The 16,977-nt window shown below is 50.6% G+C and overlaps 1 protein-coding gene across 1 annotated transcript in view; it reads left to right on the plus strand.

Annotated features, from left to right (window-relative positions):
- The window catches only part of LGR6 (leucine rich repeat containing G protein-coupled receptor 6), a 135,254-nt gene that overhangs the window by 58,716 nt on the left and 59,561 nt on the right, over positions 1 to 16,977 (plus strand). Inside the window, 1 exon segment of the mRNA XM_032710880.1 lies at positions 8,641 to 8,712. Within this exon segment, the coding sequence (XP_032566771.1) occupies positions 8,641 to 8,712 (72 nt within the window).

Below are 16,977 nucleotides of genomic sequence, written 5' to 3' on the forward strand. Positions count from 1 at the left end.
CCTGTATCTCCTGTGCACAGCTGGGCCATGGGCAGCACTAGGGGCCCCAGGGTCCTGGGGCACACCAGGGGCACTCCAAGCCTCTGGCACTCTGGCACTCTCAGATCCCTGCCCCATCTGATCCTAATTTTCCTCTGTTGTACCTCACTCACACCACCCTGCCATTCTCAAAAGAATTCCCCTATTTACCCTCCTGGAGGATCTTCTCCCCTCCTGCTCCACATGGTCATGGGCCAAGTGCAGGGACCGCTGAGCACCATGAGCTCCCAGAGCCTGTTCCCACCGGGTTCATGCTGTAAGGCCAGTGGGACCCCCCTGAGATGAGTGTCACCCACTCTGTGGGACATGTGGCTGGTATGAATGTGCCCTGGAAAGTCCATAATTATCACCCCTGGGTCACCTTCCATGCTGTGAAAGGGGCTTGAAAGCCCCAGTGATGGATGATGGCCCAGTGCAATGGGAATCCTCAACACACAAGGACCAACACGGCTTCTGGGGCTCCTGCTCCTGCATCCAGGTTTGTTTCTGCAGCCAGAGTGTGCTGGGGAGAAAACACACTGGGTCCTGCAGCCCAGTGAGAAGGATCAGGAGTCTGGTGTTGAACTAAAGGAACAGTGAGTCAACTGACTTGCTTAAACTGGAGGAGAGGTGAATGAGGATGGACACAAACCGTCAAGGACAAGCAACTGCTGCAATAAGGAACGGGATGCCTATTGTCCATATATGAAGACAGGAATAGGAAATTTTGGAGCAGATGGCACCAGGGATATTCTGGACATATTGTGTCTATAGATGTGGATGGTCTGTCACAGGTTGGCTGAAGTTTGAGAGGTGACAGGTATGGCTGTAGCTGGGAATGGCTGCCCCAAATAAAACCAGCTGAAACCTGTGTGGATATTCAGGAACTGACTAACAGCAGGATCAGAGATCTTACCTCTGGTGACAGAGGTGTCCCCACAGGAGACAGGTGATAGCTGGGGCTGGAAACAATTTTCCCGATTTAATTTTAGTGTGCTAGAGCCTTAGAGCTAACTGTAGTCATGTGCAGGTCCACCAGTGAACTCCCACATGCACCTTGGGCTGTCAAGGGGCCCAGAGCTTTTCCAGTCTTTCCAGAGAATTAGTTTATGTTTAGAAAAGAATGGGAAACACCCTGGGAATTCCTCCACAAACCTGCCTGTGCAGATGGTCCTCTCCCTGCCCTCGGAGTGAATCCCAGAGGTACTGGAAGCAGGACCAGATTCTTGGCTCTGCCTCCACCGGCTGCTTCACTGCACAAAAACCACCTGGAAAGTGGCCATGAAGATAGGCCTGTGCAGAAACCATGCAGGGAAGCAGGTGTGTGGAGACTTGGAAGTGAAGAGCCAGGCTGCCCCACTGCAACAAAACATTGTGATACGGGGCAATGTGCTGAGATCTTCGTGCGTGGAGCCTTGAACCAGCCCCCGGCCAAAGGCAAGGCGAGGTGGGGCCTCCTCATCTCCCCTCAGACAAGCGCAGACTGACAGGGGTGGATGCCCAGCAGCAGCAGCTGGTGCTCTGAGGTCTTCTCCATTGGCATGTATATCCTTTTGCAAAGAGTTTTTGTGAGTGCACCTCTCCTGGGGGCTCTGCTCTGCATCATGGACCACCAACACCTTCCCCATGGGGGCTGATGCTCCTCGGTCCATGCTCCAGTGCCAGGATCATCAGAACCACCTCCACAGGCTGTTGTGTTCCCTCTGCAGGCTCCTGCCCTTGCAAAACTAAGCCTTGGTCCATGCTCTCCCAGCCTTGGAGCTTTCCAGGGTGGCAGAACCACCCTGCTTAATCAGAAGAATGTGATTGAAATGGTTCCCCCCGCCGTGCCTTCCACCTGTACCTGGAAAACTGAAAACTTCTCCATCCTTCCAGACCTCCTTATGAGCTGCCTGGATGCCACTCACCTCTGAGTGATCTGGATGGCAGGAAGCATCCATCCCAGCTGGCCATCTATCTGAGCTTGTGCTCATCCCACCCTCACCCAGTGCTCCGCTGCACAGCCGGCACTGCCAGCCCTCCGACTTCCCTGGCTGAACATGCTGCAGCAACGGCAGCGCTTAGTAGCCAAGAAGGAATCCCACACCAGACTCCACAGGGAAATGCTCCAAGTACAACCACAACCTCACCCCAAAATGTGGAGGGCAAAATGCCTGGGTGCATCCTCTTGGCTGCAGAGCCTGTACCCGCAGCAGTCAGCTGGGGTGGCCCACCCTGCCACTCCGTTCCTCAGCAAGCCTCAACCAGCCTGTGTGAGCGTGCAGACCCCACGCTGCCCACACCTGCCTGCCCACACCTACCTGCACGGCCCCTGGTGTGAGCACTGCCCAGCACTGCCCTGCATGAACATGCTGACCCAGCGTGGCCTGAATGTGGCAATGGATTTACCATATGTAGGATGGAAAAAATCCTGTCAAAGATGGACTGGTGAAGAAAAAGAAGAAAACAGCTCAAATGTTATAGAAACAGAAGTTTTTAATGTTGTTTAAACATGTCTTAAAATGGCTTTTTGCATTTCTGCAAAGTCACTGCTCCTTCTTCCCGACACCCTCTGTGAAGGACTCTCATCTCCCATACAGGAGTGTACTGGGAAGATGTCCTGAGGTGTTCTCATTGGCCTTTGTTAACCCCTTCCTATTGGCTGTTAACTCTTTACCTGATTGTTTTTTCTGTAAGACCCTGAACCTGTAATTGGTCCCCTTTTAACCCTCCTAAAAGCCTTATAAACCCCTATCCCCACAATAAACTTCCTCTTTCGTCCATCCCTCCCTGGTGGTCTGTGAGCTCCTTACGGGGTCACCGGGCCACATGGCAGGGGCAGGGGGGAAGAGCATTCACCTTCCAGGTAATGGGCTGGCACCCAGGGCCTGAAGGTTCCCCCTCCAGTTAATCCACCGTACCTGAACCCTCTCCTACCCACACACTGCCCCGGAGCTTCCCATGGCTCGTCTCCAGCAACAGGTAGGCTGGAAGGAGCCAGACAAGAGTGGCCTTCCTTGGCACATGCCACATCTCCTGACTGGATGGACCCTACCCGGTGGCCACCTCACCCAGTCCCTCCTCTTCTCCGCCTGGACTGTAACTGCAGCACCTCCTGTGGCCCAGGACAGGTGTTGACTAGCCTGGCTTGTGAACACACATCAAAAAACATCACCAAAAAAGCCACACTGCCCCAGGATGGCGGGTTTGGAGATGGTTTGGGACACTTCAGGAATCTCCAGACAGACCTTACCTCTTGGACAACCCCGAGCCTGTGCAGAACAGAAATGGCTTTTTGACAAAAGGAATGGTGTGGCACATCCAAGAGATGCTTCCATTGGGAGGGAAGAGGAACGTGCAGAGGTTGGAATGTCTTTAATCCCTGTGCACCGGCTCCAGCCTCTGGCAGTAACAGCCCTTTGACTGTACTGGCTGAGTCACTTCAGCCTCCCAAGATGGGGACATTTTATGGTGCACAGGCCTGTGCCTCTGAGGGCTGTATGCATGCTAAGACTCTCTTGTGCAAGGATCCTGGTGTGATGGGACCTGACCCCAGCATTCTTCTGGTTATTCAGGCGTGATCTCTGCCAACAGACAATTCTTCTGCTTCTGAAAATGAAACCCAACCTCTGAAGAGTTCTGATTTATTCTGGTTCCAGTCAGACTGCTGTGGGTAGCAGGTTGTGTGTCCACGTCTGCCAGTGTCTGCAAGCCCCAGCATCTCCTAAACAGTGCTGACCAAGGTGACAGTGCTCCATCCACTCTTGGTTTTGAGCACTTGCTGGCCTGAGCAGTCTTTGCTTGTCATGTTCATCAGTGTCCTCAGCTTGTCCAGAAGTTGGCTCATCAACCAGCATGGTCATAGAATCACAGAATGGTTTGTGTTAGAAGGGAGCTCAAGCACAGTCTCATTCCAGCCCCCTGCCATGGGCAGGGACACCTTCTACTAGACCAGATGGCTCAGAGCCCCATCCAACACTTCCAGGGATGGAGAGTCCACAACCTCTGTGAGCAACCTGTGCCAGTGCCTCACACCCCACCCCCCCCCCCCATAAGTCCTGTAGGACTTTATTCATTGATGCAACCGCTTGAAGACAGAAAATTGGACTCAGCAACTGCAAAATGGCACCAGCCAGAGTGGGATTGCTCTATGTACACAAGATTTTAAGCTCTGACTTAAAGCTTTTCTCCAGGCTACTGTGAAGCAGCACCCTGCTATATAGGAAAGCAAATGAAGTCCAGGGATTTTGTTTAAATTGAAGGCAGGAGCTGATGGAGGGGCAGGAATAGACAGATGATGACAGACAAAGGCTGAGACCAGTGTGATCTGGGATCTCAGGGTTTCTGTGACCTTGTGGACTGAGGTCCAGGTTCACAGACCACATCTATGCCTCAGTCAGTCACCCTGCAGCAGACCTGGGATCCATGCAGATCCCTCGCCATCATCCATACTCACAGCTCCCCCAGTTTCCTGTCCTCGGGGAGCATGAATGTGGAGAGGGGACAGGGCCTGCCCGAGGTTTTTAGGGACAAGAAGTCAGCAGACAACTGGTTTGCAGAGTTATTCCCTCTTTGCAATGCTGTTCACATAAGCCATGCAGTGACCCCTTAACACAGAATGTATTGGGCCATTCTTGGAGCTGGCCTGGAGCCCAGGACTCCTGGTGAGGGTGCTCTTCTCAGTGAGCTACAGCATTGTCCTCCTTCATCCTCTACAAGAGCAGCATCCCAAAGGGAAAATGCCACCACTTAGACTGAGTAACCCTATCCCAGCAATTCAGGTGCCCTGCTGTCCTCTGAACCTTTTTGCCATCCTCCTTTCGTAGCAGTGCCTGGTCACCTCAGTAGGGAGCAGCCCGAAGAATCAGATGCCTCAGAGAGAAGATGTGATCCTGCCATTGTATAGGGGTCTCCTTGACATCATCCCCCAGATTCTGGTATAATTATTCAAACTCTTGCCAAAATCATGCTGTATGTTGTTGAAAATGTCTTTTATGAAAAAAAAAATTATATACAAGAAGGGTTTAATGTGATATGTAAGGATTGACTGCAGCAAGCAGGGCCTGACTGGGGCTTCCTTAATACCAGACTGTAAGAAAAGCCATCCCGGGATACCCAGTGATAGGTGCAGCATGTCTTTTCCTGCTCAAACCTGAGCTCCCAGTGAGCAAAGATGAAGCTTTTCTGAGCTTGAGGCTGAATGAAGAACCTCTTGTTTAATACCAGGGTGGCCCTGTCCCTAGAAAATTATCTAACCCTGTTTGGAACTGTTTCTTGGCCTCTCTGTGTCATGCTCTGATGATGAGTTATTGGATTAATTATGTGCCGTGTGAAGAAGCATTGGTTCTTGTCCCAGTCCCAGAATCTGAAAACTTCTCTAGCTGTCCCACTGCTGTGAAAAACAGCACTGTCCAGCACTCCAGTGGTTTTAGAGGTCTCTGAAGCATCTTCCTGTTTGTCTGTGCCAAAATGGCTTCATTTTGGAACCAGTCCATGCTGATGGTGGTCTGGAAAGTCTCTCAGTCTGTTTTATTGGTTGGAGAAGGAACTTGTAATAAATGGTAGGCAGCAGGAGTGTGACAATGGGCTTTGCTTTAGTACTGACTCCAGATACTTCTAATGATTAACCCTGAACATTGAGCTCAGATTTCATAGAGCCACTGGGATCCAATGTCTGTCCCACCAAAACCCCAGCAGCATTTTCTGAAGGCCCACTCTGTATCCCTCTGTGTTCAGCTCTGCATCTTGATTGTTAAAAGACATGAATTATTATTCTACTTCACTGGGCTGCAGGACCCAGTGTGTTTTCTCCCCAGCACACTCTGGCTGCAGAAACAAACCTGGATGCAGGAGCAGGAGCCCCAGAAGCCGTGTTGGTCCTTGTGTGTTGAGGTTTCCCATTGCTCTGGGCTGTCATCCATCACTGAGACTTTCCAGGGCACATTCACACCAGCCACACGTCCCACAGAGTGGGTGACACTCATCTCAAGGGGGTCCCACTGGCCTTGCACTGTGAACCCTGTGGGAACAGGCTCTGGGAGCTCATGGTGCTCAGTGGTCCCTGCACTTGGGCCGTGACCATGTGGAGCAGGAGGGGAGAAGATCCCCCAGGAGGGTAAATAGGGGAATTCTTTTGAGAGTGGCAGGGTGGTGTGAGTGGGGTACAACAGAGGAAAATTAGGATCAGATGGGGCAGGGATCTGAGACTACCAGAGTGCCAGAGGCTTGGAGTGCCCCCGGTGTGCCCCAGGACCCCTGGGGCCCCTAGTGCTGCCCAGGGCCCAGCTGTGCACAGGAGATACAGGAGGAGGGTATGGCAGGGGGAGCCATTTCAACCATCCCCAGCCTTGCCCTGACCCAGTGGTGAGGAGGTGGTGTGTGAGTACCCTGCACATCTCTGTGTCTGATGTTCCCACAGTGTCTCCTGAGCCTTGTCTCTTCTAGACTCAAGTATCCCAATCATGCTCTTCTACCACCCCTGTGATTTCTACTCTAGCTTCCCCACAGGTGAGGATTTGGCATTTTCTCATTCTTCTGCCCATTGTTTTCAGGCTGCTCCTGCTGCCCTGTGTTCTGCAGGGCAGGTGCTGGGTGGGACAGCGTGGCCTGGCCAAAGCCTGCCCAGGACCAAGAGGAGTAGCAGCATCACAGATGGTGTCCTGCTCCTCACACCCCCCCTTAGCCACCCCTACAGGGTCTCTGCACACTCCCAAGAGCAAGTCTGTCCTGCCCTTGGTCTCCTGGTATCCCCACCAGCCCAGGCAGTTTCAGCAGTGCTGGAAGCCAAGGCCCAGCTGTATTTGTGCAGCCTTTTGTCCCTGTTCATCCATGGAGGCTTTCTCTCAGTCTCCCAGCAGGATTCTGTGTTTTCCAGCAGCTCTCCCACACTAACCTCTCTCTGCACCCCTCCTCATATGCACAAGTTGCCTTGGGCAGCCCAGTGTTGGCAGCAGTGGTACCAGCCTTCCCCTCCCAGACATCATCTGGGTCCTCGGCAGCAATGCTGGATATCATCTCCAGGTGAGATGCTGCAGACCCTTAAACGTGTTCTTCATTTCAAAGGGAACCATTTATTGAGTATGGCCTCTCTGCTGCCCTTTTGTACCAAATGTGTCTTCTCTCCTGCATTGAATGACAAAATTTAGCATCTGACTAAAGTCATGGTGGGTGATATCTGTTCTTTCCTTTCCATTCCCATGCTCTTTTACCCTGTATAGGAAATATAATGGATTGCTTTGGCAATCCAAAACTCGCTTTTCACTAGTCCCTCCTGACAATTCCTGGTTTCCCTGCTCTTTCTTCTGTGTGCATACAAATAATTTACTGGTTAGTCCCCATTTTCTTCAGAAGTTGAAGAGTTGTGTGGCCTATAGCTTTCCTTTTTTAAAGCTTGTCTCTACAATTGTCTCCTTCCAACTTTCCTTTCATGTCAGACCTCTGAATCCTTGGCACTAAAGCTGCCAGTCACGGCAATAGGGAAGTTTCTTGCTTCCATCTGTGCTCTTTGGGCTGCCCCTTACCACTAAGGCCATGCCTTTGACACTGGCAGTAAGTTACCACAGGACCCTAAGCACCATTTCCTTTTTTGTGCCATCTCCAGCCACTCTGAAGGTTTTGGAAAGAGAAACCTCAGATACATAAAACATTGATTTTGAAGGCACTTTCCCCAGCCCCGTTACCATGCTGGGATGTCTCTCTTACGCAGAGGAGCATGTGCTACTGATGTCCCAATTCTGGACAGAGGCTGGTCCAGAGTCAAAAACTGAACCTTTCCAGAGATGCAGAGGTGATTCACACCAGTAAACTCAGGTGTGTGGTTCTCCAGCAGGTCAGTGAGAGTGGCTGAGCAGATCTGAAACACCACTTGGGGTCTGGTTCTCGCCCTGCTTCAACCACTAGAGCAGCTCAGAAACCCACCCCTGGGGTAGGAGCACTGCCACCTGTCTCCTCCTTTCCCATCACTTCCATAGGTACGTCCCTGTCCACAATCCTTTTCCATACCCTGTGCTCACTTCCATGTCTGAGGAGTCCTCCTGGGTCCTGCCCCTTCAGCCCAACAGCTCCAGGGACCTGCTCTCTCTGAAATGCCTGAGCTGGTTTGGTTTTTTCCACAACAGCTCCAGTTACTGCTGCAAGTGGTGCCAAGGCTGCAGAGCCCCTCAGCAAACAGCTGTGGAGTGGTTCCTCACCCACTGTGTCTGCAGCTGGCCCACAGTGGGATAGGAAACCTGCCCAGGGGCTGATTTCCATCACCCTGCGGAGGTAACCACCGCTGACGCACGCGGGGAAGGGATGCCTTACACCAGGATAAACACGGGACAGTTGGCTGGGAGCACTGCTGTTACTGTGGGATAACAGATGCACGTCTGCAGGGCAGAGTCCCCTTTGTGGTCACACCCTCCAAATGGACCCCCATTGCAGCACCAAACTCACCCCTCGGCCCCTCTGCTGCAGGGTCTGGGCCAGCCTGGGCTGCAGCTCACCTGCCAGCAGCCTGGAGCTTGCTCAAGAGCCCTGAGTGGCCAAAACCTCCAGCTTTCCAGTGAGAGCCCAGGACAGCTTCAGAAACATGCAGCAACATCCTCCCTTTTTGTCAGGCTTTTTTTTTTTTTTTTAACAAAGTTTTCTTTTTTCTAATTATAGGATGTTGCAGAACAATCAGCTGAGTCGCATCCCTGCAGAGGCACTGAGAGATCTTCCAAACCTCCAATCTCTGTAAGTCATTAAAAATCAATGCTGCGAGCTGCACAATCCCTTGGGGGCCCCAGGCTTCCCAGCATTTGAGTCATTAGTTCCTTTGTCAAGGATGTTCTGTTCCTTCTTCCTTTTCTTTTCCAATTTATGCAAAGATTACTGTCACTTAGAGTAGAAGGGAGAAGAGGGTAGTTTTCAAGGAAGAAACACTGTCTTGGTAGAGGATGTTGAAATTACAGCTCCCCATGTGTGCATCGTGATGAAAAGGCCACCAGCATCAACTCATATTTCAAGGAACGTTGGAAAATATCCACCCAAAGAGTCTCTGTCCTCTCCACTGTGGACTACAGTGGGGAAGGGACCTGCCAGGGAGCACAGAGGACACTCTGATCTGTCAACATGAGAGTTGGGCTCTTTTACCCAGATGGAGAGTAACTGTGTCAGGGTAGAAATGCTTTAAAACACTTAGCAATTCAGCCCTGAGAAGAAGCTGAGGCTTGTGATTGTGCTTTTCGTTTAAACTATATCCACAGCAGGTTTTTGCTACTGTGTTCACTAAAAATCACATGACTCTGAAATACTTGCAGTTTTGCTGAGTGTAGACACGGTTGCAAACTGACCCCGATAGTGTCACTGAATTTAGGGAAGGTGTGTTTGGGAATTGCCCAGCTGGTGTAGGCAGCACTGCTGAAGCTTGTAAGAGTGTTCTGAGTTGGGCTGAGCCACTGAAAAACTGACCTTATCCCTAATCCTTAACTTCAGTCCCAGTCTCACACAGCCCTTTTATCATGAAAACGTTGGTTAGGAGCGGTTTCTGGGAGTCTCCAGGACAGCCTCCTCCTTGGAGCAGGACTATCCCAAAAACTCAATGAGGCAGTTGCAGCTCTGTCTACCCAAGCACAGAGATTCCCCCTGGCTGGTGGCCTGGCCTGGGGCTGTTCTTCCTGAGGAAGAAGCTTTTTCTCTGGTCCAACCTAAACCTCCTGGAAGGTGATTTGTGGCCATTGCTCTCTGTTTGATCACCTGGAACCACCGTGAAGAGCTTGGCTTCACCATCTCTGGTTGTGCATCACTAGCAGATGTGATAGTTATCCATAATATTGTGTTAAGATCTCTTTTTGGTATCCCTTTAAACTCCCTTTTTACTAGTTAATATAGTGTTATAAACGCTGTTCGTAGCATTTGTTTTTAAGGCCACACAATAAGGTAGTTATTTTTGTATCTTTTTTGGCTTTTGATACTTTCTGCTAAGTTTATTATTATTATTACTATTCTCTTTGCCTCTTCTCTGCTGAGTGAAACCAACCCAGCTCCTTCCACCTCTACTCATGGGTCAAATGCCCTGGGACCCTGACTCAGTCACCAGCCCTCCACTGCGCCCATCTGCACCCTCTTCATCCTTCTTACTCTGTGCAGACCCAGACTGGTCACAATTCTCCATGTGTGGCCCTCCCAGCACCAAGTAGGAGTTTCTGTAAATATTAATTTAAATATTAATTTGCAATGGGGGTGTTTGCTGTGCAGGATATGAATGTTCTCTCTGCCAGGAGAGATTTGAAACCTTTGTTGTCGAAACACCATTGGCACATGGTTGTTGTTGTTATTAAATTGTGTTGACATCACCACCGGTGCCAGAGTCAAGACCCCCAACTCCAGGGATTTGGAGATTAGGTTGTTTTCTGAGTGACTTCCTTTTCAGGGGAAGCATGGTATGGAAGGTCACTGCAAGGGAGCTGCCCCAGGAAGGCCCCTTTCCCCCCTCAGCCTCTCTCTCCTCTCCCTGTGAAAGTCTGTGACAACCAGTGCTGCCAGAGCCCATGGCTGGATAGACCCAGCCTTTGTTTCTGAAGGTTCAGCATCTGCAGACCCAACCCTGCAGCTTGGGCCACCTCTCCTGGGGCACTGATGGATGGCCACCTTGGCTAGTGCTGGGAGGCCCACGTGCTCTATCTCCTCAGCCCACAACCCCCACCAAAAGACCACATGGCACGTGAGAAATACAAAACATTCCAAGAAGCTGCTCACAGCATTTCGGACTCGTTTAAGGTGCAGGGTGGGAGGATGGCTTGGCATGAATTAGCACAGAGGCACCTGTTCCTAGTGCACTTGGAGGCCACCTCATCCAGTGAGGATTCCCCAAATGTCTCCAAAGCTGGGTGAGGGAGAGGTAAGGCCAGCTGGGATCCAGTGTTCTTCCTGCAGAAACTGAACAGTGAAACCAAATTTTAGGAAGAAATAAGCTGCTTTAGACAACCTAAAGGAAACTAGGCTTGACCTTAAAGCTCATCTCATTCCAACCTCCTGCTGTGGGCAGAGACACTTTCCAATAGACCACATTGCCCCAGGTCCTGTCCAACCTGGACTTGAACCCTTACAGGGATGGGGCAGCCACAGATTCTCTGGGCAACCTGTGCCCAGAGAATGGGATGGGGCAGCCTTACAGGGATGGGGCAGCCACAGATTCTCTGGGCAACCTGTGCCAGTGAGGTTTCTCCAGCAGAAAGGTTTCTGTAACAAAACACAAGCAGCAGAACAGTAGTAACTTCTGTAGGTCTCACATCAGTGAACCCACCTCACCCATCCTGTTCTGTCTGTGCCTACAAGAATTCAGGGTAAAGCCATAAGAGATCAGTCAGGTTCCCAGAAGTCACTTTCCCACATGTGCCCCAGCAGCTGGATCCAACTCTTCAGCCAGGTGGGGGGCAATCTATTCTGGAAGCAAAAATTTCAGAGCTGTTCCATGGAATGGAGAACTCTGCCCTGTCAGAGCTACCTGCTTAGAGGAGGGGCAGAAGGTGCCTCTCAGAAAGACCCTGATCACAGATCAACAACAGGCTGAATCCTGCCCTCAGCATGGGGAGCACAGAGTTGTTCTCCGGGGTGGCTGTCCCCCAGGACAGTTGCTGTCCCCCAGGACAGTTATTGTCCCCCAGGACAGTTATTCTCCAAGGTGACAGTCACAAGGCAGCTCTGCCTCGTGTTAGCACCACACCAAACCCTCTCTGTGCCTCGAGCTTGACCGCTCGAAAGCATGGAGGGCACATACAGATAAAGATGATGATATGCACTTTCACAGAATCACTGAATCGTCAAGGTTGCAAGAGACCTTCGAGATCATCGACCCAGCACCACCATAATGACCCCTACACCACATCCCCAAGTGCCACATCCAGACACCTCTTGAACACCTCCAGAGATGGTGACTCCACCACTCACTGGGCAACTTATTCCAATGCCTGATCACTGCTTCAGTGAAAAAAAAATTCTAATATCTAATCTGAACCTCCCCTGGTGTAACTTAAGGCTATTTCCTCTCATCCTATCACTTGAAACATGGCAGAAGAGACTGTCTTCCACCTCACTACAACCTCCTTTCAGGTAGCTGTAGAGAGCAGCTTTCTCCTCTTCACACAGAAACTGCACAACAGAGAACCCTGGGCTGGGTGAAGGCCCAAGAACCACGTCTGGTGACTAAGCCCAGCATGGATGTGAGGCACAGCCCTGCTCTGTGTGGATGGGGACACTTCTGAAGACACACAGTGTGTTATGAGGTTGTACCACTGCTGTGCCTCACACTGGTGGAAGCATGACCTGGAAAACATCCTGGGTCTTATCCTGTGCTGCTCCCCTGAAGGAGCAGCCAGTGCTTGCAGAGCCCTGCAGTTCCCCATCTAGCCCATATTCATAGATGCTCTTCTGTAGCCACCACCCAACAGGAGTGGCACAGCATGGACAGCACTCTGTCTCAAGGTGAATACAGAGCTGAGATGCTCTGCTTGGTTTCCACTGGTGCTGCCACAGCTTCTCCAAATGTAGCTGCTCACCTCAGACCAAGAGGCTCCATGCAGGTCTGCATTAGAGTGATTTTTTTTCCCCCCTCTTTTTCAAATATCTGAGTCATTTTCCACAAGTTTATGAGACTCTTGTGTGTTCGTTGCCAAAAAATTAGCCAACCTGGAACACCTATAGGTCACCCACAGCACAGTTTCCAGTGTTACTGGTCAGGCTATCTGAGATCCAGTGTATTTGTGTTGCCCAGAGACGACTTTTTTCCATTCAGGAGGGGAAGTGGCTTTATGGCACATCCCTACAGCCCATGAGTTACCAGACTGGAATGGCACTTGGTGCAATATTAACTCTCTGTTTGTAAGTTGGCAACACATGACAAGCAGGCAAGACAGCCGGGTAAGGGGGGGAAAAGGGGAGCCAGTGGGAATGGAGTGGAACAGCAGTACCAGACAGAAGGTGTCTGGTAATAACAGCACTGTAATAACAGTGCTGGTTATTTTCTTGCTCTTTCAGATGTTTGCATTTGGTGTCCATGTTTGTCATTCTGGGATTCAGGCAGCATTTGGAGGGAGTGTGTATCCCTTAGGGACAAACTGACAAAGGAGAAGAAAGGCAGACTTCTCAATGCAAAAGTCTTTTCTCAGGGTTACAACTGAAGCAGCCAAACTAAGTGGAGGCTGAGAGCAATTGTTTTGGGCATAGCTCTACCAGGAGAACTTCCCAAGCCATGCAAGGGCTGAGGTGGCCAGACAAGTGGGACAGAAAGGGTTGTTTTAGCCACTGTGGGATAGAGAGATGCTGGCATTTACTGCCTGCACAGCACAAAGTTAGAGCTGAAATGTAGCAAAAAACTGTGTCAGTGGAGTCTCTGAAAGAGGAAAGTGAAAAAGTAATGGTTATTGAACTCCAGTTGTCTCCAAATGTGGCAGCTGTCTTGGCTTCTGGGCATTCAAAGAGGATGAGATAGGACACATGCACCCAAGCTTTGGTAGCACTTGGAACTGAACTGCAATGTCCCTTTGCTGCACTGCTGGGGTCCAAGCTTGGCTCCCAGGCACGAGACAGGGTCAGACCTGTACTGAAATCCCTCAGTACAGGTCCTGTCCGAGAGTGCTGGACAGTGAAGGCAGCAGATGCTCCTCAGGCTCTGCAGAATGTGTGCTGTGAGACATGGAACAGCTGGAAGTCTGAAGCAAGTTTGTGAGTCCCAAACAGCAGGAGATCATCTTCACATACATGCTCAAGGAGAGGGAAGTCTGTGCAGGAAGGAACTCCAATAAATGCTGTCACTCAGAGAGCAGAAAGGAAGTCATTCCTCCTTTTTGTCGGGTGATGGTGCACGTGGAAGTAGGAGTGCCCTGCCCAGAATGATCAGAGTCGGTGGCACAGTCAGGGCGTGAACTCTCCACTCCAGTGCCCTGTCCCCAGGAAAGCTTGTTCCACACTGGAGCCCTCTGGCACTGCACATGCAGCCCAAATGCCTTCCCACACTGCTTGGTGGCAATCTGAACCAAGGGCTCCAGCTCCAGGGAGAGGAAGGAGCTGCTCCCTGTACAATGGCCTGGGTCCTGCTCTCACATCTGTCTCTAGAAGAGAAAAACAGGTGTTACAAAGGCCATACTTACGCTGCTCTGCCTCTGTGGGCCTCCCCCTGTGCTTGCCTTCCACTGAGGACCTTTCTTCAGGCAAGGAGCTTTCTCAGAGCTGCCAATCCATGAGCTTCAGGTGTGCAGAATTTTTCATGGCAGGTGTGGTGTCACCCACAAAAGTTGTGTTGTCAAACCAGCAATGAGAGAACACTAATTTTGACTACTCTAGATGAGGCACACTGGTTCTCATGAAATCCAAATTACTGAAGATCCAGTCCTTCACTGGACAGACAGAATGCCAAAAAAAATTATTCAGGCAAATTTAGGGGAGATGGGAGGGTCAAGGTGTTCTCCTGAGGATTCTCTCCAACAGGATGTCCCCATTGCCCTGTGTGATCCCCACACACCTTTTCTAACCAAGGCAGATGTGGTCCTGAGTTTTGGCAAATAATATTTCAAACAGGGCTTCCTCCTGCAAACTCTCACACAGGTGCTGGGAAGACTGGCCAACCAGGAGGAGGTTTTCAATCATTCAACATAACTCTGTGCCAAAGGAATTTGTAGGTCTAGGATGCCCATTGCCCATCACCTCATGTGCTGACCCAAAGCTTGGCTGCTCCAGGTTGGACCACTGTGTATCACTGACCATCATTCATCAGGGACTTCCTGTGGTCTGTGTCACCCCTTGTCAGAGGGAGGCACCCACTGTGGGAGTTCAGCTTTTCCCAAACAGATCTGTCTGTTGTTCACTCGGCCCCACGGATGCCAGCCAGGCTGAGGGGGCCAGTGTCAAATCCACCCAAACATCCCCATCTACATCAGACACCCCTGTCTTTACAAACACCCTTCCCCACAGGTCCTCTGAAGCTGCAGCCATGCCTGTGGGGCCAGAACCTGCCCTGCTCCCTGTCAGCTACAGGATGTGAAGGCATTACAGCCTGGAGCCCAAGCTGTCAGGAAGGAGACCTTGGCAGAGATCACTAGATGAATACAAAGAGGAATTTGGATTTCAAAAGAAGAGTAGGCAAAGCTCTGGAGACTGAACCTCCTACCAAGTGTGAGGGAGCTGCTTCCCAGCAGGCTTGATTTATCTGGGAAGCATGTTGGGAAGCCCAGTGGGGAGGATTAGAAAGAACACGCACACCTGATGGCAATGCTCTGAGCCCTGCGAGGGGTGCCAAAGCTTTACGTAATGCTCAGATCCAGTTGTGATCCCCTGGCAGAGTATCTGGTTGCCAGTGGTTTATAGGTGCAGTAACAACATACCATGTGTATTCTGGAAGAGTCGTGTGTCAGTCTAATTAACGACTTTGTGGTTTGTGAGCACTTACCTAAAGCAGATGGGCACTGTGTCTGTTCCTCTGCCAGGCAGAAGGAGTCCAAGGTATTTCAAAGTAAGCAGGTGCTATAAATTATAATTATCAAGTTTGCCTAGGTAGAGAAAGCAGAGAGGAGAAAAAACCTGATGGATTAAGAGATCAAGATAAACTCCTCATTTTTCCTTCTCAAATATCTATGGAAAGCTCTTTCGGGAGTTTCTCGCAGATCAGCACTTTGGGAAGGTGCTTGGCATGTGTCAGGCTCGTTTGGGTGGGTGTTGCCTACATCAGCTTAGACTGGGGAGATTAATGCCAGCCAGAAGACTGTCAGAGCTTTTCCAGCATGGGAGGCTGCGTGGTGGCCTCTGGACACCCATCACAGTTCTCTGACTCAGCTTTGAGCCCAGGGGCAACAGGAGAATGAGATTCCTTAATGGCCCAGTGCAGCTTTCCCGAAGTTATGACTTTAGTTCAGGTCCACAACAGCAGCCTGTGCTTTCAGCATGATGATCAGACTTCCAGTCTGTGGCCAGGAATCCCAGACCTCTGCATTTCCCTGGGATTCCCTCTTTCAGACTGGGGAGGAACTACACCAAGAGCTAGTTGCTGGGATTTTGAGAGACTTTGGGCATCCCCAGGACAGTAGCAGGATTTGTGACTCAGTAAGAGCAGCAGCATTGGCATAAAGCTTCAAGAGTCCCATTTGTCCCTGCTGGACAAGGCATCCCCTCATTTCTCCTCTGCCTCATGGCAGCTCATTTCTCCTTTCACAGGCTTATCTCCTCACGTAGACACCAGACCCCAACGTTATGGACAAAGCTGGCATGGACATGCTGACACACACCTACCCCCACCAACAGTGTGGAAGGCTATAGCTGAGCTCATCTCCATGTGTCTGAGTAGCACCTTTTGATCAAGAGAGAGAAGTAGATGCACTGGGAGAGAAATTAATCTCCTGGAAAGCAGGAACATGCCTTCAGAGACAGATCACTCCCAGCAGTGCCTGATCCTCTCCACTCACAGCTGGAGAGGGACACACAGTTCAAAAGGAGACATCTGAGTACAGATGAGATGAGTTGAGGTGATGGTTGAGTATAGATGACTTCTAGCTGTGACATCCACCTGTGCATCAAACTTGATGTCCTCTTTAAGTCCTTATGTCATGATTTAATCCCAGCTGGCAATTAAACATCTTGCAGCTGCTCCCTCCCTCTCACCCTGCTCTGGTGGGAAGGAGAATCAGAAAGGAAAGGTAAACCTCATGGGATAAGAACACATTAATAACTGAAACAAAATAAAACATTACAAAAATACTAATGATAATTGTAATGAAAAGAGAGGAATAAAACCTAAGAATAACGAGTGATGCCACCCGCTGACCAATGCCCAGCAGCAATGGGCAGCCCCCAGACAACTCCCCTGCCTCAGTTTCTGTACTGGTCATGATTTCTACAGTGTGGAAAACCCTTTGGCCAGTTCAGGTCAGCTGTTCTGGCCATGCTCCCTTGCAGCTTCTTGTGCTCCTGCTCACTTGTGGAGTTCCAGAAACAGAAAAGTCTTAGGGTAAGAACTACCCAACTACAACCAAC

Source organism: Chiroxiphia lanceolata, chromosome 25, assembly GCF_009829145.1.
Source record: "Chiroxiphia lanceolata isolate bChiLan1 chromosome 25, bChiLan1.pri, whole genome shotgun sequence".
Taxonomy (NCBI): Eukaryota; Metazoa; Chordata; class Aves; order Passeriformes; family Pipridae; genus Chiroxiphia; species Chiroxiphia lanceolata.